Below are 24,990 nucleotides of genomic sequence, written 5' to 3'. Positions count from 1 at the left end.
GAATCTCCAATCTACAGATTTCAATGTTAAAACTGTGTTGTAAATGGAGAGACATTTGCCTTTTCAGTAATAACAGGAAGAGGAACGAAAAAGAAAATGACAAAAGGGTGTGCAAACCCAGATTTTATAAAAAGGCTCAGCTGTTCTGCTGAAGAGCTAAATTATTTTATTTCATCTTAAATTTTGAAGCTTCTTTTTAAGTTTGCTTCAAATACATGTATTAGACATATTGCCTTTTCTCCAGAGAGGAGAGTATGTCTGATTACTCCAGACTACCTTATGACTTGTACGTTGAAGTCTGCTTATACTTTAATTACAAAACTTGCAAAGGAGAGCATCACCTTAAACAAAGAAACATTCACATTTTATTAAAAAAAAACACACAATATAAAACGATTACATACATTTTCAAGTTCTAAGCACTTTCTGGACCCTGCTGAGGCACAGGGAATGCACATTTGCACAGTCTGGAACGGCTCCTTTTTGCACACCTGACCTTCCTAACTCAGCTTCTGCCCTGGTTTTCTCTCCCTGCCATGGTTCAAGCTGCTCCCTACCGCTGTTATGACCACAGATGTTGAATACGCAGCTGAATACCAGCAACATGTTAAGGTATCTTCCCTTCAATCACATTTCCTCAAGGGTCTCTCTCTTACACGTGTTTCAGCTGGCAGAAGGAATAGTACAGAAGCCATTACTTTGCCTCTCTAAAACCACACAATAGCTTTTGGCTGTAGTTTATCTTTCCCAGGATGATTCATCTGTATTTAGCACCAAATATTACAAGTATTGAGGCACGCAGCTACATAGCACTGTGTGGAACTGTGCTTTAGCTAACAGGACCATTAGCATTAGTTTTGCTATCAAGCTTTCTACTAGTAACTTGCAAAAGATCAGGAGAGTGGATTCAACATTTTCCTCAAGAACTGACACTTTCTAAAAGACTATTTGGAGCAAGGCACTCTTTCTAGTGCTCTTGGAGCACAGCAGCGAATTTCTCAATACAGAGCTACCTAATGTTGTCAGAAAACAGACGTTGAGAAGACACAACATTGTTTAGCTCTGCTTGAAGGCAAAAGCTGACAATTTGACATTTGCAGATTGATCTAAAGGCTTTGTTTTTTTGGATAAATTCGAGTGCTCCGATTTTTGCTCCTCGCTCTTTTTCACTTCATCTTCATCAGCTGTGGGGCGCTTTCGTTTTTTATCTTCTGCTGAATCATTAACTGTTCCTCCTTTTGCTTTCTCAGTCCACGCCTTTGAAGCAAGTACATCATTACAAAAAAAAAAAACAAAACAAAACACAAATTAGGCCACAAAACTCAACCCTATTTTATACACCTTATTTCTTGGATTCTAAGGAAGCACTGAAGTAATTCCTGAACTTATTAGAACTAATTAACAACTAATAAGGACCAAATCAGGAACAATTTCCTCACTTTCCTTTTTTCTAACAACATTTTCCTTCAAAACTATACTTCATTTGAGCCTGTATATGAAATTGAGACTCTTGTCTTTCTGGATAAATAAGAAACCCAAAAGGCCTTAGAACAAATTCAAGCTCCAATGAATAAAGTGTGGCTATATCACCTTTAACTTCTTCCCATCTCTTTCATTATTTCTTTATTGATTACATTTCTCTCACATGCCCCACTTTGGAAAAAACGCTTTCTGCTATTATTTATTACCCAGACATCTTGTATTTTCATAAAGTGTATGTTGCAGATCATGGCCCAATTCAAAACTGAAGTCCATGAAGACAGAGAACAGTGGAATTTAAAGAAAAAATTCCCCAACAAAAATGACCAAGGGATTCAATGGAGAAAAAAAGGGAAAAAAAAAAAAGGAAAAAAAAAAAAATCAGAATTCAAGTATATTTTCTTACCATTCTTTCTTCTGATGACAGCACTCTAAATCGAGTCATGCCTTCTTTTATTACTTCTGCTTCGTTCAGATCAGGATTATCTTTCAAAATGTTTGCTCTGTTCTCTTCTAGCCATATTTGGAATCCTGTCTTAGGTCTAAAACAAGCATACAAAAATTGTCCATTTAAGATTATAGGAAAACCATATCCCCCAAAACAACATTTCTAAGCAACACCTAACTGGATTTTTGGTTCTTGAAAGAAAAGACATTTATAGTCATCAGTCTCCTATTGCAGTATGATTAAACGCACTGACAAGGCAGGACTAAGTCAAGCATTTTTATTAAAAGTGTGATATATATGGAGATTAAGATTTCAGTTCTAAAGTGTCAAAGCTTCTTTCCTGACAGGGTCCCACCAAACCCAAAACAGAGCATGTTTATTAGCAGGTTTCAGCTAATCCTTTTCAAAATTCTCCTTGCCACTTCTTTTAGAACATTATCTGTAAAGGTTAATGAAAAGAATGCTAGTCCAAATGAATAATAATTACCTTCATCTTCCTCAGTTAAATGAAGTCTAAATGAAACAAGATAATAATAATACAAGTTTCATGAAGACTGGGATTGTTAGAAAATACATCTGTTCCAGCGGAACATGACAGGTTAGCATCTTAGCTGGGAATAAATGTGCTCCTTAGGTGATCTAAGTTTTTTATTTGTTTTCTTTTTCGAAAACCACACTAAAATAAAGCTTTTACACTTTCACATAAACCCCTTAGCTTTTAGACTTCCTTTGAGATTTGCTAGACACGTTTAAAGTTTAAGTATTTCCTAGAATGGAACCGGCACAGCAGCATGGTTTCATTTATCATTCAAAGGTCATTTTCAGATGCATAAGTAGTATCAAGGCAAAAATTATTGCTTAAAGCCCCCAAATTATATTTTTCATTGTTCATTTATTATTCACTTATGCATTTATCTGTCTCAGGTTGATGTGAAACTTCTACTTTGACTACCGCTGTCATGCATGTTGGGAAAAATTTAGTGAGTAGAATGCTTTTCTCTGTGAATGTAATGTGGCAAGATGTTTTATGCAGGTTTGTCTGATAATATGCATAATATAAGGAGCAGTTTACTGAATTTCTGAAGTGGGTTCACAAACATGACAACTTGTGAGCTAACATTTTTATCTGATATTATGCTACTTTGACCAGTCCAACATCTTCAGAAACAAAACAGTTTTCGGACTTGCTATTCTACCAAAATTGGAGTATGGCATTAAGATGCCAAGTGACTACTCACCTTCTGTTTTCAGTGTTCTCCTGTGCTGTAACTTTTACTTCATGGGACCCATTTCCTGCTTTTTCCTCTCTTTCTTCCACTGTTTTTTCACTAGAGTTAGATGTATGAGCCTGGAAGAATGAAGCTGCTGAAATCTATAGAAATTGAGGTAAAAAGAAAAAAAACCCAAAACCATTAAAAAAAAAGGTAAGCACATCTCATTCTCAGACAACACGTACCATGAAGCCTAACAAAAACCAAGACTGTCCTGAAGACACAATAATCATTTGCATTAATAAAGCATCTAATCCATCCAATTTCAGCAGTTTTAATTCAACTATTTAAAATAAAAGCACAAGCTCCAGTGCAAATTGTAATTTCTACAACTGATTTTTTTGCTGTTTTATGTGCTTTTATAGTTTCTGCAGTATGCTTACATGAACTTTGCCTTCTTAGATGCTTTAGTTAAAAGTTGGTAAAATTTACTATTCTTTGCTCACCATAACAATATAAAAAGAGTAGAAACATTACCTGCTTGAATTTGGGTTTGGGAATCAGAGGCTTTATAACTGGAGGGCTCTGCTTGTTCACAGCTTGACTGCTAGATGAACAGTTTTTCTTTGAGTATTTGCTCATAGTGTCTAGAACATTTGCTGAAGGGACCACTGGGTCTTTCTTGTTAGAAGACACCTAGCAAAACAAATAAATAGACTTTTAATTTATTTTCTGTCACATTTCCTTCCTCTGTCTCTCCAAAATATCTATCAGTTATATTGTAAACTTTAGATACAATAATCTGTTTTGATTTTCAGAACACCTCAATCAACCAGCTGCAAAATTCTTACCTTAAATGGATTCACTCGTCCTTGGCTGCTTGATGCAATTAAAACTATTTAATAGGAAAGAAAAGAAAAAAAAGTAAAAATGTGTGCACGTATACACACACACACACATATAATATTAAAATCTATGAAGCAATGTGTACATTTTAGATGACTAGATGAAACAGGATTAGCCTCAGTTCCAAAGAGCAGGGCTAACACTCATTGTGTGTGTTCCAGCCTTTCTTCATCGAAAATTGAAGAGAAAAACTAAATCAAAGGCATTAACTATTTCACACCAAAGAAAAGAAGTTCCCACCAGGCTTGAAAGTGGCTGGATAAAGAAAGACACATTAATAACCCCATGACGGTTGCATTACATGTGCTCAGCTATCATTAGACATCAGAAATGCCACACAGGACCAAAGGCTTAAAATACAAAAATACAGGAAGACCTAGTACTTCCTCCACTCCCAAATCCATTTCCACTCCTATTATTTTTGCTAGAGGGTTAGCAGGAGGGAAGAATAAAGAGGCAGCAAGAGGCTGCATTCTGCCCCTGCCTGCTCAGACTCACAGTTCTACAGCCGGGCTGCTAACTGTACCTTGTAAGTACAAACAATAAATGTGCCTGTGGTTAATTACAAAAATCAACTGATCACTGTTCTTATTTTTGCTCTGTCCCAAAGAATGCCTTCGTAACACAGCCAGGCAGAAAACTGATTTGGCATTTCACACAGCTAAGGCTATCAGAATAGTGTTATGGAAGATCATTGGATGATAACAGTATCAACAGCAATAGGGAACCTCTTAAAAACACAAGAACAACAATCAGTGCAAGTTACCAATTTGCAGCACTGTTATATATATTAAATTTTGTGGTAATGGGAGAACAGAGAATGAAAATAGGAGCAAATATCGTGAAGCATGACAAAGTTCTCATCCTGGAGTATAAGATTTACTCACCAGATTTTGGAGTGGTCACCTCTGCTGAAGTGACACATTTGGAGAAAGGATTTGGCCCTTCAGACAAAAGAAAGGGGTGCATACTTAAGTGCACTAAAAAGTAATAGCATAACTTCTTTAAAACCAAAACCCCAAACAGACAAGTAAGTTAAAGCAAGGCAATCTGTATTTTAAAACATGATTTTTCATTTTCAAATTGCACACACACCTTTACAAAATCATCTCATCTCTATGTAGGTTTAACTCAGAGTCATATATTTATCACTTAAACCTTAAAAATATTCCTTAAACCGTGCCCAGCAAACTAATTGTCTATCAATTCAACTCCTGCAAGATTTGAGCTGCAACCAAAGCAACCATTTCACAAGGTGGCCTAGTCACACAGAAATAGTATCAAACAACAGAAAAACTCCCCAAGGCTCCCTCAAGCAGTTAGCAAATACAATGCATAAGCAAGCTGTGACAGAGCAGATGACATACAGTAAACATGTTTCTTTGCAGTGACTGCAGGCACAGTCTGAAATACAGATCTGCTTGCTCAGGTAAACACTACCATTTATCTCCAACAGAAAATTCCAGGTAACGGGAAGCTCAGAGGCAGGTATTCCTGCATAGCACCTTGTTATTCCTGTGTTTTTTTTCATATCAACACCCAAATACGACACATCAGAAACAACCAGACCTGCTCTAACGATGTAGCAGGAAACCTAGTCCCTGCTACAGCTGCAGTTTCAAAACACAGTGAAACATATGGGATTATTTTCTATTTACATTATTGTCTTCCAAGTCAAATCACTTGTACCAAGTACCTCATTTGTGGTGCCCTGTGACAGGCTGCGTGCTTATCTTTCCTAAATCTTATGTCAAAAGAACAAAATAAAAGAACAGATAGAAAACCCTAGTGTTTGCATAGTTCTGTAGACTGCTGAGTTACTCAAATGACAAATTATTTGGGAATTTTCCAGAATATTAAATAGGACACATCTAGATAACTTCCAATTTATTTGGAAAACATATTTTTCTTACTCTCTTTAAGCACTTCTGGTGTTTCTTCTACTTCTTCATAGGCATTAGCTTCCTCAGCATCTTCCATTTCTTGGTCCGGCTGAACATTTCTGACTGGCTGTTGCCTCCACTCTGTGGCAGAGTTGCTGTAACTAAATGGAAGGAATTCATCAGAAAGGAAGTGCTCACCACTTTCAGAAGGAAAACTGGAACAATGGAAAGCCAACTGACTTACCTAATTTAGGAAATAAGAACAATAACATTTGGCATTTATTTGCACTAAACCTCTGATTAAACTGTGATGATTGCTAAAAATAAAATAAAGATTCATTAACCACTTCAGTTCACCCTGAAGCACCAAGCGCAGTTGCCTAAAGTGGCACTTGTGCAGTCATAACAAAATGTTATGACATTTTTTCAGATGGATGTTTAGTAACTATTTTCCTTATAGCTGCACCATCCAGAGGCCAAGCAAGAACACAGCTCTTCTGTATGGTCTTGAAACCCCCCCCCCCCATCTGTTGCCTCATCACGCTTTACAAAGCGGATGCAGGTAGGAGAGGAAAGGTAGATAGCAGAAAGGGGAAAAAACGCAAAGCAAACCTGCAGTATTTGAAGAGCTGGGATTAGTTAGGAGGGGAATAAGACTAAATAGGATACACTGTGATGGGATGCTGAAAGGGGGGAATGTCTGGAAAAAGACAGGTATTTTTAAGGTAGGTGTGGAATAAAATGAGATATGGAGACAACGAAAAAAATAGGTTGGAATCAAATAACCAAACCAGCTCAAGCTAAGGGAAGGCAAAACAAAAAAGAAAAAGTCAAATAAAAGCAACTTAATATTAAGTCTGCTTTGCCTCTGAAGCTGTTGAACACATGCATACAGTAAGTAAGGTGTGGAGATATTTCCCTCTGTGTTAGTATCCTGGTACTAACAAGTCCTTACAAGATATGAACAAAAATGTACCAATTTATATGTACAATATTTAAGTAGAGTAACACAAATTTCATAACACATACATTGCAAACTATGGTCCAGAAAAGTCAACTGGAAAAGCATCAACTGGACCAAAATACTAGATAATCAGTAAAAACATTCCCAGTTTTTTAATAACAGAAATCTGTGTTACCCAGCATTCAAGTGCTTTCGGAAATCCTCTTCCTCCTCTTCATCTTCCAGTGCTGCTGCTAACTTGCTTGCTTTTTCTACAGCCATTTCACTAAGTCGCTGAGCTAAATTTAGTTTTCGAGAGCGAGAAGCATACTTGATGGCTAAATTCACAACGTTTTGTGTCATAAGGTCAGCAAGTTCCACGCAGCGAAATTCACGCTCCAGTTTACAAGAAAGCTGAAAGAAAAGAAGCCTTGAGAGTTACACACTTCAGCTACGCAGCTCTCTCCAGGACCAGAATATTATGGTCTTGGTGGAGTGAATGAATAAGACAAACCACCAACAATCATGAGCTGCATAGCAAAGAAAAAGCACTTTTTTCCCTTCTTCCTCCCACCCTTCATACTGATAGGCAGTAACAGTATCAACTGCAATCCATCTCTTATCATAGGCTGTGAGCTAGCTGGATTGCCAGTCACTAGCCAGGCTTCTAATAAGAATCAGATCAAAATTTACATCAAATGCCATCTACTCAAAGTCTCAGAGATTCTTTCTATTCTTTATTTGTACTTACGGCAAACAACTTCATTAAAAGTTCTTGCTGCTCTTTCACTGCCTGACTTTTAGCACTTTCATCAAGTTCATAGCCATTTTTTGATAGGTAATCCACATGGTTGTGAAATACAACAGAACGCCAGTACTGTTCCTGAAAAAGGGAGAAGGATGCATGCTGCAGGTCAGAGGAGGAAAAATAGCCATGACAACTTGCAGGAAATTTTATCAACTTATTCTGAAATGCTCCTTTCATCTTATAATGAGGGTGAGGGATAGACAATTCTCCTTAAAAGCTGATGCCTACTGAAGAAAAAAAACAGACCACAGAACCATCTGCATACAAACTGATCCAAACAAATCACCATATATGTTGAATTCCATTTATATTCCAGGCTTTCAGCAAGATGAGACATACATGTTCACTAGTATGCTTCTGGGACAGACAATTCTAGAACAACTTGGTTATTTTATCTTATAACTTCTATCCCCCAACAAACTGGAAGTATTCCAGGATAACTATAGGAGTAATCATCTGCAAGACAGGTAAACAGAAAATATAACAGGCTAGCTCTGTTACAAAACTATTAATAGACCTATTCAAACACAGTATGTTTTCATCAGATCTACTGGAATAAACTGTTTCTTTACCTACACAGAAGTACATAACCTGTCAAGTTTAATTTACAGCTCCTGTGGCACTTTCCATCTATTATATTGGAGGAGGCGAGATGGAAAACGCTCCATAGATGAAGAACAAAAGACTTGAACCAAATGAAGGAGAATTCATTAAAAATTGCAGTGTTTATTACTGAAACTTTTTTTGCTACACTTCTATCAAAGAGAATAAATTCAAATAGCATTAAACTGTCTCTAAGCTTGAGGTTAGAATTCTATATTTGTTTCTATTTTGTGCAGTACAGTTGAATACCACAAGACTGGAATATTTAAACCTACAAAAAAAAATGAAGAATAAATATAGATATTCTTCTAGTTCTCTGCTGCTATATCATGATTCAACCAGCCTCTACCTTAAGAAAATAAGTCAAGCCAGAATGCCTTTCAGAGTGACTATTTGAATATGGGTACTTAGTACATCTTTCAAAAGAAATCTTCTAGTGCTTTTGTTATGCCTAATATATTGAAAGACCAGCATTTTCCAGTTTTTGATTTGGACCCAAAAATCTGGTGCTTTTTAGAACATTAACCACTACCCATTAAAAATAATTAAAAAAGAAAGGACGAGAAAGACTTCATCAGTCAGAAACAGACTATGTGTAAATACAATCTTGCATCAGCTGTAGCAGCTTTATCTTGTATTCTTCTAGAAACAGTCATGAACCAAACCAAACCAGAAAAGCTATACAACACACACTCTTAGCCACACGTCTTACTCAGAGTTGTACTACCCTCTTTCATCGCAGAGATGATAAATAGGAATCCTGTATAATCTCTACTACAGGGACATCTGGGACTATCAGCTGTGGACTCAACACCATTCCATACCTCCATCTGGCCCTTTTCTGTTGTAACTTGACAGTAAGGAAGTTTGAAAGATAATATTGCTACAGCAGGCCGTGGTAGTGTAGGAGGGAATCGGGCTCCTTTACACGGAATACACCTGTGCAAGGGAAACAAAGAAAACATGCAATCCTCAACACCTAAAGTCACCAGTTGTTCTACATCTAAATCATGTCTCCTAAGCAGCAAGACAGTTTTAGAGAATTTGCTCTTTAAAAGGTAGTAATTAAATTACTGACTTAAATATAGCAACACATAAGATTGCGTTATAAAGGGTTATTTTTACCTTGCAACCGATAACAGATTTTAAAACCAGCAAAGCACATGCTGTTCATGTTCACACTAGAATCTCCAAATGTGGCACATAACAGACACAGATCTCTATCTCACACAATACACAATTTAACAGCTATTACAAAATGTAAATGCAATTTATTAAAATCAGACACTGGACAATTGAAAGCCACTGGAAAAAGAGCATGCATGTCTGCCACTTATATTGGGACTCATGAGGAGAGCACTGTGTTCAGATACACATGGGGCAGGGGGGGGAAGAGAGGGGTGGAAAAGATAAGCAAGATAAGCATGTATTAGAAGCATAGGCTTATTGTTTCATCATATTTAAATTAGTACTTTCTGGTAACAATAACTTAAACTATACATTGACTGGGGAAGAGCTGTATTTCCAGCAGCACCAATGCAGCATTGACAAAAATGTCTGGTTTTATAAACTGCTATTTCAGACACCAGAAAAAAAAAAAAAAAAACAAAAAAGAAGAGAACAGGAAACATTAGTGCTCTGGCTATCTGTGTTAATTAAGGCATATGGTGTTCCTACAACAACCCTCCCTCCTTATCTTCAAAATGCTAGTGGCTTTGAATAAAACGTTCTTTCCAACTCAGACAGCAGCACTCTCATTCTTGGAATAGAAGGAAAAAAACTCATGCTGACAGACTCATAGCCGACCATCTCATCAATGTGATGTGTCCTGTGCATTTTTGGTGAATTTTCTGGAGGCAAACATACTTAATAATCTGGAGAAAGAGCCAGACAATGAACTGATATTTACCAAATTATTTCCCTTATTACAAAAAAACCCCACAGGATTACAAAGAATGTCACATAAATTTAAATAAAACAGAGTCTCCCACCAACCTCTACAATTGTGCATGACTAGCAAAGTAGGAGTCTAAATTTCAGCAAAACATGTGAGCTGATGGATTCTGCCCCGAGAGGAAAAGGACACAGATCACTGAAAAAAGAGGACTACAGACAACTTACCAACTAAATGTCCAGGATGTGTGTTACAATAAAAAGAAACTGAGCTATGTAGACATCATCAGTGTCACATTTTATAAAGTAATGGCTAACGCTCAGCTAAATATTTGAACAATTTAACATACAGAATTGTTATCCATGGTCACAGTTTAAATATTAATATAGGGATATATATCAGGGGACTGGAGCACCTCCTGTATGAAGACGGGCTGAGAAAGTTGGGGCTGTTCAGCCTGGAGAAGAGAAGGCTGCGTGGAGACCTCACAGCAGCCTTCCAGTATCTGAAGGGGGGCTACAGAGATGCTGGGGAGGGACTCTTCATTAGGGACTGAAGTGACAGGACAAGGGGTAACGAGTTAAAACTTGAATAGGGGAAGTTCAGACTGGATATAAGGAGGAAATTCTTTCCTGTTAGGGTGGTGAGGCACTGGAATGGGTTGCGCAGGGAGGTTGTGAATGCTCCATCCCTGGCAGTGTTCAAGACCAGGTTGGACGAGGCCTTGAGTGATATGGTTTAGCATGAGGTGTCCCTGCCCATGGCAGGGGGGCTGGAACTAGATGATCTTAAGGTCCTTTCCAACCCTAACAACTCCATGATTCTATGACAGTTCTGATTCATCTATGCCTAATAATGTATATTATTTATAGGATGGGATTCTTTGCAAAGGGACAAAAGGGGAAAGAGCATAGCAAAAAATTAAATTTAGAAAAAAAAAAATGTAATCCCCCCCCAAACCATCCATAGCAGATTCCAAACAGCAGTCATAGTTTTAAAGTAGGTTTCTCTAGTAAAATGCAGTCTTATGACTGTTTCTGCATCAGAGATGTGTGATTTCATAATACACTGCACACACCTGTTAGCCAAGGCAAAAAGCCACAATTAGTCAGTTACAAATTATAAAACTGCTAACTGGTTTTGAATAAGCTCATTAATGAAACATCCATGCAGAATTACATTTATGAACTAGATCATTTACTGTGCATATTTACTAGCCACCCCTTTTACTAAAAGTTGTTTCCAGTTTCTCTTCATGAGAAGTGCTCTGTAATTTAAAACCAAGTCAAACAAATTGCTTCCTTGTGAAATGTCTGACCTGAGGTGCTGGGGATTTTCATGGATCCCAACTACCCAGTAATGATCAGATTTTCCTTTGCAATGCTCTCTCGTGTTACACACTGGAATCCAAGTATTCCCAAGTCCTCGGTTCAACATTCGCACGATTCCCTCCGAATCCACGTAACAAGGGGTACCTGTTTGTTACAAATTAAAACAATTATTCTGACAGGCAACTAATGCAACACGATGTCTGAACTGGTTAGATAACGCAGGGAAACTACAGATCAGGTATCTCAAACAGGACACGCACTCATTCAAACAGTACAATCTAGCTGGCGAAAAACTCGTTTCCTTAGAAAGATGCGCCACCTTCTGACAGTCAACACTACTGCTGGTCAACTGACAAGTTAGAATTTGAAACATTCTGTGAAGAAATCAAATTCATACCACTTGGGTAGATTCAGTTTATTTCTTTTTGTGAGCAGGGGAACCAATCAGGAAAGCAAGTGCCAATAACGTTCAAGCATATTCTACTCATAGTGGAAACATATTAAAGATTCTGATAAATACATTGAATAGAAAAACAGAATTTTGTTTAGCACTGAGACTGGGAAAAAAGTAAGTTTATGTTTCCAGGATCACCGTTACTAGAAGGGCATTAATTAGCCAAACTCTCCTCCAAAATTCCCCCAACGGTGTCAAGATTTCTCACTGTCACTCATGCTGACATTTCATACCTTCTGCAGAGAATCCAACCCATATCAAATATGATTTCTTTGTAAGAGAAAGAGGGTCTCCATGCAAAATCTGCTTTTTCTTTTTTCCTAGCTCCATCAGCTGTACTCCAAGGCACTGGTCCCCATCAAACCCAGTACCTAGGAAGAAGTTGTTCAATAGCTATGTCAGAAAACAGAAGATTTGTCTCTTGCCTAAATTTACGTTTTGACTCAAAATCTAATTCTAATGCAGGGTTACCCATGAATAACACTGTCAGACAAGCAACTATTTGTCATTTTAGACATACGAAGCACACATAACAACTACTTCCTTCATTTTCGTAGTAATTCATTATGGAATATCTGAAACTCAAGCTTAATCTATTAATATCACTGTTAAAAATTCTCCCTTTCCCCTCAGGTTAGTCTAGACATCCCAGCATAAAATGTAGGCTTTGCTGTCAGAAGTCAAAGATCTGTGGGTTCTGATGGACATGTCTGTAAATGCATCATTGAGAAGAAAAGAAAGATAGGCACAATCAAAAGAAGAAGGAAAAAAAAATATTTCTTTTGGTCCTTGTTATACAACAAAGCCTGTGGACAGGCTGGAGAGAGTCCAGAGAAGGGCCACAAGATGATCCAACAACTGTGAAGCCATGTGAGGAAAGGCTGAGAGAACTGGGCTTGCTCAGCCTAGAGAAAAGAAGGCTCAGGGGAGACCAGATCACCATGTTCCAGTACTTAAAGGGTGGCTGCAAAGAAGACAGAGACTCCCTTTTGACAAGGGATAACATGGAAAACACAAGGGGTGATGGGCACAAGTTACTCCTGGGAATATTCCGTCAAGACACAAAGGGAAAATTTTTCTCAATAAGAACCATCAGCCATTGAAATAATCTTCCCAGAGAAGTGGTGGATTCTCCAACACTGGACACTTTCAATATTCAGCTGGACAGGGTGGTGGGACATCTCAGCTAAGTCATGCTTTGCCTAGAAATGTTGGATGATGATCCCTGAGGTCCCTTCCAGCCTGGTATTCTGTGATTCTATAGTTACTACAAATTAACCAGTGTTTGAAGCCAGTAATAGACAAGGATTGAAAACATAACCCCACTTCAAAAGAGACAGAAGAGATAACAGTACCTCTGTGATAAATAACCATCAACTGCTCTCCATGTCCTGCCATAGACACCACTGGACCTGGGAGACTGAAGATCTCTTTCTGAACTCCTCCAACTGTAAACACACGAACTAGCAAGGCACTAGTGGCACAAGCAGCCCAGCCTTGACCTAGACAGATAGCTTCAATGTCTTCATCCTTTGGCATATCTACTGTCCATTCCTTGTTTGCATCCCATGAACTCAAATGAATGCAGTGGAGCTTGCTAAAGCAGAGACAAAGAACAATAGTCAAATGTCTCAACATGAAGAAAAATACAGTATCTCAAAATACACCAATATCTTAACGTTTTTTATCAGAGAACTGGAATATGTGATGGTAACAGAAAGGAGCTATAAATTCCAAGTGTTCATTTGCAAAGGTGTTACTCTTATTATTCAAGAACTGAGTAGCCAGCTTGACCTCCAGCACCGTATATTTAGAACCTCTAGAGCCTGAACCAGAGACAGCTTGAAGGCCTAGGGCGAGATTTTTTTTTAGATGAAAACAGGTAAATGTCCTGCTTAATTAATATTAATAAGAACTGAAGGTGCTCAGTACTCCTGAATGTTAGCCCTCATTATAAATCTGTCATATTATACTGTCTTTCAAAGGGAAAAAAAATGAGGCATTTCAGTTCTGCCATCTTCATAATTGATAACTGCCCATGACCAATGCATAGGCACTGAGGCTTTTGAGCTATTACCCACTCTTCCACTGAGAAAAAGTAATGAAAATTTCAGTCTGATAACCAATACATACAAATAATACTTAAAGTAAAGGGTGATTTTCAACTCATCACAATGCTGTATGTGTGAAAAGAAGGAGAAAGTTCTTTCTTCAAGATACTGAAAAATAAAAAATCCTCAGGAAACAAATTACATCTTTCAATGTTCTTGAAGACTTCAAGGGGTGGATGTGAAAATCCTAAAAAATGGCCCCATAAATAAAAAGCACATTCATAAGCCAAAAATCTCAAAAAAATTATGGAAGCTGAAATTAAAAGCCAAAATACTTGAAACAAGTGTAATTCTGTACTATGGGTTTTGCAGAGCAAGGTCATGACTTACCTTGCAAGTTCCTCTGTACTCTCACAGGCTAGTAAAATAGCTTCGGTAGAGAGGTCAGCCATCGTGTGATTCAGAGAGTTTGGCAGGTGTGTTGCATGATGTACAGAGGTATCATGAAATTCTACATCTATAGCATTGTCTTGCTCATCATTGTAACAGCGAATGATGCCAACAGAATTCCATACCTGTTAAAAAGAACACCGTCACAAAAAAAACAAACAACAAACCCAACAAATCAAGCATACTGCCCTAAAACAGCCTACTATAACTTTCTCATCTGAAACAACAGTAGGTGGGAGGCTGGAGGAAGACTGTAGTAGTGTAGAAGTCTTCTGTAGTCAGGAATCATAGTGTCTAAAACAGCTGAATTAGTCAGAAACTAGTTTCATCCTCATTGTTTAGCCATTTTTCTCCTTACAAAATTAAAGAAAAAAAAAAAATCCCACAGTGGATGATTAATGTACATGTCCTAACAGCACAAAAATATCCCCAAGTTCTGGCTCTAAATGGAATTTTTAAAAATATTTACTAGAATTACATTAAATAATTACATTATTTAGAAAGATTTACTAGAATTCAATAGCACAGGTAGAAACTACAAAGCTTTCTTTTGTCTTAAAGCCAACTATTTATTTCTACATCAAAAGCAACTGAAATATAAACTGTAACATTCAGTGTTTGCACTGACACAGAGATACTTTCTACTACTTAACTTTACACTGTGAAGTATTTAAAAAAAAAAAAAATCTCAGAAAATATTAGATTAAGACACAGCAGCAAGATTTACCATGAAACGATGCATGAGATGGGCAGGAGTGGAACCAGACTGGAATGGCTTCTGCCTGGGGGTTGGCACTGGCCCATCATAGAAAGGCTGTTGTGTAGATGATGGTGGTAAACCTGGAAAGCCACCAGTCTGATCATCATCATCATCATCATCTTCCTTTTCAAGAAGATTGGAATTAGCTTTTATCATCCCAATATCTAGAAGTTTAACAACAACAAAAACATTTACATCTAGCATATATTATTATTATGACAGAATATAGGTAAAAAAAGTCAAACAGTCAATATTTCTTCGGAAAAATAAGGCAGAATATATCCAAGCAGAGGATGCTAAGAGATTGTCCCAGTAACAGTGCTAAAGAGCTCTGGAAAATTAGTTCATTCTGTACCTAGTGAGTTATCATCATCATCAATTATTGTACGTCTGAAATGGCCTGAAGTTGGCTTAAGGTCATCATCATCAGCATCTTCTTCATTAGCTCCAGTCTTTGGGGAAGACTGTGGTTCAATCATATCTCCACTTAAATAGTCATCATCTCCATCAAAGAGATCATTGTAGTCCTTTGTCGCTGTACTGGTAACCTAAAAACAGATTAACAATCCTCATAAAACTTCTTTTGGACACAGAATTCACAAAATGAATTAACACACAAAAGGAAACTTTCAACACACAAAAATGGAATGTTCAATACAATTTCATAACCCAAATAACCATGTTAATTTAATAAATAATTGATACTGATCACCTTGTCATTTGATTTCTTTTCATCACCAATATTTTCCAACAACCCCAGATTTCCTTCAGTATCTGTGTAGGCGATTTGCTTATATTTGGGGTGCCAGGCCAGTCCACAAATTGTGTATTTTTTCTCATGCTTCATCCTAAAAAGAATATAAAAATAATGGAGTTTTAGTAAGCTGCTCAGGGCAGAAACCTTCCCAAGAGTTACTGTAAGAAGTGGTAATATTTACTAGTATTTTAAAGTAATGTTACACATAATAAATTAATAGGTCACCTTTAGAATAAACAGTTACTATTAAAAAATACAGCAAGGCTTCTTTTCTATGGAGGAAAATCATACAAGCTTAAAAAAAAAAAATCAAACAATCATATTCTTAAAGCAACAGCTTCCTGATACACGTAGGAAAAAATAATTCCCAGAACCAGCCAGTTATAAAAAGAACAAAGTTATAAAAAGAATAAAGTTATAAAAAGAATGTTCAGTACCAAACTGATGAGTTAATCCTCTTTTATCACAATAAAATCCTCACATTAATTATTTACATACTCTGACTTTAATTCTTAACATAGGTGTTTTTATTACTATAGTAATATTCATGTTTCTTACCCAAAATATTCCAATATATATCATATATATAATATCAACTATATCTTCTTCTCTACCTCACTTAATCATACCCTTTTTTAATTTTCTTTTTTTGAAAGAGACGCTTTAACTAAGATAAAGTGCAATTTGTCAGTTTGTCCAGTTTTGCTTACAGGTGAGGTTGGCTGACTGATGAATCTGTGTTTCCCTCTCCCTTTAAGTAAATACACCTTACTGCCAATGATCTTCAGGTTTGAGATATGATGAAAATTCGTTTCCACCCAAACTATCCTTTCTCAACTATTAGATTTAAAAACAATGAAATGTATTTGCGCACAGAATTTGAACAAAATCCTCATTAATGTCCCTTACCTATTCTATTGCTAAGAATGTAATGTTTCCAGATTTCTCTGGCTATGCAGAAAAGAAAAGAGTGTATCACATGAATCAGAACATGCTTCTGAACATACTGGAAATGGCAGGGGAAGGCAAAACAGTGCCACGTTTCTACCTACCACTAAGAGTTATACTTGTGTGGAAGCTGCTTCCTTGTAGAACATGGAAATAACATAGGAACCCTTAAATTACCTTGGACTGCAGTATTAGTGCAGCTCACTTGAGTTGCACAGGGAAGAGCCCTTCTTTTAAGAGATATTAGAAAGATTAAATTAGGATCTAGATGATCTTTAAGGTTCCTTCCAACCCAAACCATTCTATGATTCTTGCTCCCTTCCAGACTAAAGTCTAGATCAAGTGGTGGCCCTGTCTCCCAGCATCACTTACATCTAAAACAGTTTTTGTAGCCTCCATGCTTCAGCTCCGCCTCAGTGAATGTGCTCCCAGCTTCACCATCAGCCGGGAGACCATGTATGAGGCAAGGTAAACAGCGTTCTTCAAACAGAGCCTTCATATGTATCCTAGGTGTTTGCTTTCAGTGAAACAGTAGCAGAAAACTTAGAGGTTTGCCCTGTGTCCTGGTTTCGAGTGCGATAGAGTTAATATTCTTCCCAGTAGTGGGTACAGTGCTGTGGTTTGGATCTAGGAGAATAATTTAGGAAGAGTAACACACCAATGTTTTAGTTGTCACTGAGTAGCGCTTACACTAAATCAAGGACTTTTCAGCTTCGCACACCAGCCTACCAGCAAGGAGGCTGTGGGGCACAAGAAGCTGAGAGGGGACACAGACAGGAGAGCTGACCCAAGCTGGCCAAAGGGACATTCCAGACTACACAACATCATGCTCAGCATATATAAACTAAGGGGAAAGCTGGGCAGGGGCTGTTGCTCAGGAACTGGTTGTGCATTGGTTGGTGGCTGGTGAGCAATTGCACGGCGTATCACTTGTTTTGTATATTCTAATTCTTTTAGCATTATTATTTGTTTAGCTTCCTGCTAGGTTAAACCATAACGCCCTGTAAATCTTATTAAGGCTTTTCAAGAAGCAGAGTTCTGCATTTACACAAAAAAATGTAACACAGAAAAGATAACAAAGTTGTATTTCAAGAGAAAACATGTACTTAAGGATTTATGGAACAAGACTGAATACCTCTCTATGCACTTCTGGCTTTCCATATTCCACACCACTATACACCCATCCACACTTCCAGCTGCCAGATACTGCCCACAAGGAGACCAGGCTACAATATTCAAGGTCTAAGGAGAAAAAAACAAAACAGGAAAAAAAAAATTACTGATGCATGCAAAGCATTCATATTCTGGAGATTAAATCAGACATGTTCTGGAATAAAAAAAAACAGTAATAATGATCTTTAGCAAATCATATCAAGCTTCCTGTACTAGAGCTGGCTTTAGGCACTTCCCTGAAAGAAACATTCTTTGCAGATAGCACACTTTTTTAAATGAGAATATCCACCTTCTGTCATTAAATGCTGCCATGAGATTGAAAAAAACTGATTCCAGACATGCAGATGGAAGCATGGTATATTTTCCAAGCTCAACACTAGACATAGCTGTATTTAACTTCACACAGGTCCATAGATCAAAATCCAAGACTGTGTGTTCTGTATCTTAGTAACACTAGGAAAATACATCTCTTTAATGTAAAGGTTTCAAAGTATATAATGAGGTCAAAAGAAAGAAGATGGCACCATTTGAGCTACTATGTAGCTAAATTTTAGCTTAATAAAATACAAAGTGAACAACTGATATCTCTGTTCTGTACAGAAAAATACTCTTGAAATTTTCCCTAAAAAGCTACGTTTTTAGAGAAATATGTGAAAACATGTTCTTCAGCTGCAGCTGGTGACTTGCCAGTAGCCCTTACAGATCTAGTGGGTTATTATAAATGAACGAGGGGAACCAGAGACATGTTTGACACTAATTTAGGATCTCTTGCCTTGTTTTCTAACACAAAGTATCAGGATCACAAGTGAAATAAAATGTAAGTAATCATTACCAAGGGCAGGGGAAAAACATACTGCCTAGAAGACAGTATCTAGCAGAATAACATTTACATTATTGAATATTTAGCAAGAACCTGTTTTATATACCTACCTGTGTGATGAATGTATCTGATAGATCAAATTGACTATCCCAGGTTTCTCTTCTGTATAGTTTAACAACTTTATCTACAGGAATTGCCAGCAACTGCTCAAAAGATACAAGAATCAGCAATTTAGAACAAGTTAGCTTTCATACAGAACACTGAAATAGCATAGTTCCTTCACTCAGAAGTATTACAGTTGTGACTGCCTCAGTATTTAACAGTTCTCTGGCATCTCAGTTTCTTGTCTTAGGCTGAGAAAGTTGGGGCTGTTCAGCCTGCAGAAGAGAAGGCTGCATGGAGACCTCACAGCAGCCTTCCAGTATCTGAAGGAGGCCTATAGAGATGCTGGGGAGGAACCCTTCATTGGGGAACTGTAGTGACAGGACAAGGGGTAACGGTTAAAACTTAAACAGGGGAGGTTTAGATTGGATATAAGAAGGAAATTCTTTCCTGTTAGGGTGGTGAGGCACTGGAATGGGTTGCGCAGGGAGGTTGTGAATGCTTCATCCCTGGCAGTGTTCAATACCAGGTTGGACAAAGCCTTGGATGGCATGGTAGTGTGAGCTGTTCCTGCCCATGGCAGGGTGGTTGGACCTAGATGAACTTAAGGTCCTTTCCAACCCTAACTATTCTATGATTCTATCCCAGTAATGCCAACTGAGAGAGTAAAGAAAGCTGAAGAAACTTGAATTACAAGGTTCTTTAATGCCTTCCACATGCAGCACAGCAAATCGTGCCTCGAGTTATTTTAATCTTTATTTCTTCCTGGCTGAAAACTGAAGATAATGACAGCTACACCATAAGGTTATAAGTTCTTATTTATGAAGCAGTTAACAGACATATAAACAGTTTTCAATGCTCTGGGCACAAGGCTTGTGTTCTCCTTTTTCCTTACTCTCCAGATCTCTTTTGATCAGGTTACAATCTCTCAATAAATCCTATTGAATACCTGATTCCTGAGCTCATTTCATCCTTCACAAAACTACATAAATGTTACTGCATGTTTCTTTTTTTAGGATTGGGAGGATTGGGTTTTTTTTTAAAGTCTTCTAGCAATTTGCTTCATAAGAGAACTTACATTTCAAATACGTGTATTTGCGTGAAGAATTAGCCTAAAAGTTGAAAGGATTTGTTCTCATGCAATATGGATATTGAGAAAATTTATACTACATGTGACACTCTCTCTTCCACAGGAAAGTTATGAATAACATTATCACAGCAGCCATGAAGTTTGAAAAGTGGACACAGTAAACAGACACAAAGGATAAATTGAGGAAACAAGATTATTCAGGTAAGAACTGTGAGGACACACTGGTAAATGCTCTTCAGATCGAGTATGTCATTGGAATGTCAATAAAAAATGAATAGGTTCTGCCACACTATTATCACAGGCAAGAACAGAAGCCATGAAATAATTTTTGCGAACGGACAACTTTGGCTCAATTCTCTGACCTTTCCTTGAAGTCCATTTTATACAGGTTCACATTTATCTGCCCCTTTCACCTCTCTGCATTATCAGATGTTGCAGAGGTGTTCTAGATATGCTACAGAAACATATCTATAGGTATACTAACTCCCAGACCCATCTTGATTAGCAATCCATACATACTACAGTTGTATCAGTACATACAGATTGCACTAGGCATGTAGTACCAGCACCACCATTAAGCACAACAGAATTAACTTCATTCTTCAGGTGAAAAGGAAGGCAACATCTTATTTAGGAAATATTTACAGAGCAAGATTACTAATAGGCCAAAATTTACTTAAAGCAGAGAAAAACTGAACTCCTTCAATGCTCTGTTGTAAGGAATTTGATTATTTCCCTCATGTACAATGTTCCTTCCTCTTCAGCACAACACAACTGTTTAATACTGCTTTAGGCTTACAGCTGGACTACTGCCCAACACAGTCTGGAGCTTAAAAGAGTAACCATTTCCAGGTCTTTATTTTTCCTAGAAATAAACTTCACCCCAAATATTTTCCTTAAGTCCTAGAAGCTTCAATTTTGGAATGCTCAGACTGAATTCTACTGTTGGACCTCCAAAGAGAAAAGAAGGACTAAGACGTGTGGCTAAACCAATGTCACTTACTTTTCCATTGCCAGGTTGCCATCCCAGCCTGCATATTGATTTAGCATTTATCACATCATTACACTTCTGCAGCAGCGGCCAGCTTGTCGTGCATGTCTGAAAACAAGATATTTAAAAAAAAAAAAAAAAAATGGTTTTTAGCTCTGCAAAAATCAATTTTAGAGTAAAAATTCTTAAAGAAAAAGTGGGGGGGGGGGAGGGGGGAACCTTAAAAGGAAGAAATATCCTGGGTTTGGAACTGAAATAATCTCTTTCATACAATTACAATGAACAAAGAAAAATGAAAAAATACCTTGCCAACATACATCTGAAACTATTTTAATGACAATACAACTACTTGTAACAGAAACAAGATCACAGAAAAAATGTTTTTTAATCCAGTACAGAAAAAAATGAGCTTACATATCTTTAGGTTATAGAGAAATCTGGCCAAAATGCATTTGTCAAATCCAAATCAAGTGCAGCAAGGTGACACACATCAGCTCGAATATTGCCACAGCAGTATAAAGAATGAATATTCTCAAATTACAGCACAGATACATACATCATATTCCACAATCCTAGGACACTGTTAGTGTAATTGCTCCAAAAAGCACCCGCTGTCAGTCTGGAATACAAGGCATCCTATCATAAGTATGCTTTTGCTTTTAAAAAAGTAGCAATCCACAAATGCAAGGGTACATTTACAGCTTTACTTACAGGAATAATTCCACATGGATTCTTATTCCATTCAATGGCATTTAGCAAAAATAATCCCACATACATATGCAGAATTGCCTTATTAAAGGAGTTATCCGAAAACATCTCTGCAAGTTCCTTAGATTTCCAAGAGAAGAGACAATATCTGATTCTCTCACTAATTCACTGATTCTCCCATCTGATTTTATACAGGTCCTGAACTATTTTAGTCAAATATTGCCAAGTTGAGCCCAAAGACTGTATTTCTAACAAACTGTGTTCTTTGAACTGTGATTTATGTTGTTCTGAGAAATTCTGTGAAATTTGTAACAAACAAAGGGAATAGTGCTTGCAGCCCAGAAAGCCAGCCGTGTCCCTGGCTGCTACAAAAGGAGTGTGGTCAGCAGGTTGAAGGAGGCGATTCTCCCCCTCTACTCTACTCTGGTGAGACCGCCTGCAGTACTGCATCCAGCTCTGGGGTCCCCTACACAAGAGGGACATGAACCTGTTGGAGTGAGTCCAGAGGCCACAAAAATGCTCAGAGGGCTGGAGCACCTCTGCTATGGAGATAGGCAGAAAGAGCTGGGCTTGTTCAGACCAGCTTCTAGTCCCTAAAGGAGCTACAAGAAAGCTGAAGATGAGCTTTTGACAAGTGCCTGTAGGGACAGAACAAGGGGGAATGGCTTTAAACTGACAGAGGGCAGATTTAGATTAGATATTAGGAAGAAGGTCTTTCCTGTGAGGGTGCTGAGGCCCTGGCACAGGTTGCCCAGGGAAGCTGTGGCTGCCCCATCCCTGGCAGTGTTCAAGGCCAAGCTGGACAGGGCTTGGAGCAACCTGGTCTAGTGGAAGGTACCCCTGCCTGTGCAGGGGATTGAAACTGGATGGTCTTTAAGGTCCCTTTCAACCCAAATCATTCTATCATTCCGCAAATAGCAAGCCTCCCTTCAATAGCCTTAAACTCATCCAAATTGAAAAGGTTGAAATGCACTGAGCTTAACCCCAAGTCCCAGGAAACTAAAGCCGCAGGCCACAGGCAGAAGGCAAGGGACACTGAAGCAACATTGTGTCCAAAGCCCCTACCAAAGGAAAACCTTAACATCATGGTCATCATCTGGGTGATCCTGGCATGTGGAATCCCGATCTGTTACTAATCTCAGGTCAGAGTAACTGTGTTCCTAATGAGACTAACCAACTAAACCACATATAAAAAAAGATACTGTGTAACATCTCAGAGCATTCTTCCACCTCCACCTGTCAGCCTACAATCCTGAAAATTACTCACAATTTCATAGGAAGCTTGGTAAGAATTAATAAAACCAAAATATACCCAAATAGCTGCTTATTAGAACAGAAGTCCTTCCTTCACCCTGAAAGCAATGAGCTAAAATTCTGAAATAAGGAGATATCTTTACTCAGAGCAGTATTTCTGAACATGCCAAGGACAAAATACACAGCGTTGGCCAATTAATAAAAATTGATGGAAGAAATCATAGATTCCACAGGCAGGAAGAGCAATCCACACTACCCAGGCAACAGTTCATAATCAAACTTTGGGATTTCTCCCAGTAGTAGATAAAAATATTCTGTAAAGTGTAGTTAGCTTTCTTCCCCCCAAAACACACCTACCGCAGCAGGGTTATTTCAGCCAAGCTCTTCTCATTGTCTGTGAAATCCTGGATTTCTTATGAAAGACTTAACTTTGAAAGGCAGGCCCCTTACCTGATCTGAAATTTTCCATACTCTGACAGAACCATCACAGCTCGCCGATGCCTATGTAAGAGATTTTTGTAAAGAAAATAATAAAGACAGAGAAATCAATGCTACAAATTTGAGGAAACAATCATTATAACCATGTATATGGAGTTTTGAAAAGAAAGCCTCCCTGTTTAAGCCATTTTAAGGCAAAAAGGTTTCTAATACTGTCATCTTCATAACTGTACTTGACTCCAAGCTACTAAAAACCCTCACACTTCAACTGAGCTGCTTATTTGCAAAGGAGGCTCAAAATTAATATTTATTTAGTCATCTTTCCCACTCTAAAATCAGATCAGCATTCGATTCCAGAAGAACATAGACAGTAATTGAGTTGTAAAGCAAAGACTGAGCTCCCCTGGGAGGCAATAAATTGTGACACACTCCATCATCAGTAAGGTCAGCTGAAATGAAGTGGCCTCATGTGCCCAGTCACCATTTTATTTGTAAAAAGTATTTATGCATTTTCTTTCCCAGGGAAAAGGAGATTCAAAGTAGAAAGTAAATAAGAAAGTGTTTTTACCAGGTAAACATCCCTGGGGTCAAAAGACAGGCTTAAAACAGGAGCATCGTGCCCTCGGAATGTTTTCTGCTTGCTGCTATCAGTCACCTCCACAACTTTGACGATGAAGTCACTGCAGATCACAATAGCACAGATGTATAAGTATTAACATTATGTTAACAATGACAAACTATGTGTTTATGGCAATAAAAACTGAACACTAAATATATTTGGGGGAAGTTACAGCTCTATTTTTATCAGAAAATATTTTTTGTTCATGCCCAAGTTCATAAATTATGGTTGCTCTTTGAAGAAGATTTTAAGTACACATAGACCACATACCTGTTTAATATAATATTTATATGACCTAATGAAAACCTCTGCTTAGATACCAGAGTGCTGACTTAACAAGAACTATCTGTTGAATGAGACCAGTACTCATTACTATAATTATTGGGTAATGTAGTTTAAAAAAAAAAAAAAAAAAAGCAAGTAGTTCATTTTATGACATTTTTAAAAAGATTTTTAAGACCATTTAATGCATCAAATACATTAAAAGATTATTTTTTTCACAACTTTATTATTATAGCCATTACTGCAGTTTAGCTCAAAATATCAATGTTAACTTCTAAGCCAAAGAGCTCCTGCAACAACCTTTCAGTACCACTCCGTCTCACACTTCATTGCAAGATCCTTCGAGAGAAATCTACTTTTAGGATCTACCAGTTAACCAGTACTTTAACTGTATTTAGAAATACAAGCTGAGTTTTGACAACTATTTAATGCTAATCAAACAGTCATATAAAGAAGGCTATGAGCTATACTGTCATACAACTAATATTAACACTCTTAAAAAATGCAAGACAACTTTAGAGGAAAAAAAAACCCTACAAATAAACAGGCAATAGGACGGTTTTGTTTATTTAAGAAGCCACACAACC

The 24,990-nt window shown here is 37.6% G+C and overlaps 1 protein-coding gene across 2 annotated transcripts in view; it reads right to left on the bottom strand.

Annotated features, from left to right (window-relative positions):
• Window positions 1-342: 342 nt before the first annotated feature.
• The window catches only part of WDHD1 (WD repeat and HMG-box DNA binding protein 1), a 32,342-nt gene continuing 7,694 nt past the window's right edge, over window positions 343-24,990 (bottom strand). The window contains exons 5-26 of one of the 2 annotated variants that reach the window (XM_062618461.1): window positions 24,071-24,182; window positions 23,515-23,565; window positions 21,115-21,210; window positions 19,030-19,122; window positions 18,062-18,168; window positions 15,934-16,069; window positions 15,577-15,769; window positions 15,189-15,385; window positions 14,402-14,586; window positions 13,316-13,557; window positions 12,194-12,331; window positions 11,494-11,650; window positions 9,106-9,220; window positions 7,622-7,753; window positions 7,067-7,284; window positions 5,958-6,088; window positions 4,932-4,988; window positions 3,990-4,033; window positions 3,676-3,834; window positions 3,166-3,299; window positions 1,886-2,021; window positions 343-1,257 (exon numbers count right to left, since the gene is read on the bottom strand). In XM_062618461.1, coding sequence (XP_062474445.1) covers window positions 1,057-1,257; window positions 1,886-2,021; window positions 3,166-3,299; window positions 3,676-3,834; window positions 3,990-4,033; window positions 4,932-4,988; window positions 5,958-6,088; window positions 7,067-7,284; window positions 7,622-7,753; window positions 9,106-9,220; window positions 11,494-11,650; window positions 12,194-12,331; window positions 13,316-13,557; window positions 14,402-14,586; window positions 15,189-15,385; window positions 15,577-15,769; window positions 15,934-16,069; window positions 18,062-18,168; window positions 19,030-19,122; window positions 21,115-21,210; window positions 23,515-23,565; window positions 24,071-24,182 — 3,034 coding nt within the window. In that variant the 3' untranslated portion in view covers window positions 343-1,056. The remainder of the gene's footprint in view (window positions 1,258-1,885; window positions 2,022-3,165; window positions 3,300-3,675; window positions 3,835-3,989; window positions 4,034-4,931; window positions 4,989-5,957; window positions 6,089-7,066; window positions 7,285-7,621; window positions 7,754-9,105; window positions 9,221-11,493; window positions 11,651-12,193; window positions 12,332-13,315; window positions 13,558-14,401; window positions 14,587-15,188; window positions 15,386-15,576; window positions 15,770-15,933; window positions 16,070-18,061; window positions 18,169-19,029; window positions 19,123-21,114; window positions 21,211-23,514; window positions 23,566-24,070; window positions 24,183-24,990) is intronic. The other variant, XM_062618462.1, reaches the window with a different exon arrangement.

This window comes from Pezoporus occidentalis, unplaced genomic scaffold (assembly GCF_034315485.1).
Source record: "Pezoporus occidentalis ecotype Australia unplaced genomic scaffold, CSIRO_AGI_Poc_V1 ctg200, whole genome shotgun sequence".
Lineage (NCBI taxonomy): Eukaryota > Metazoa > Chordata > Aves > Psittaciformes > Psittacidae > Pezoporus > Pezoporus occidentalis.
The sequence above is the reverse complement of the archived record's forward strand: the minus strand, read 5'-3'. Positions and strand labels throughout refer to the sequence as shown.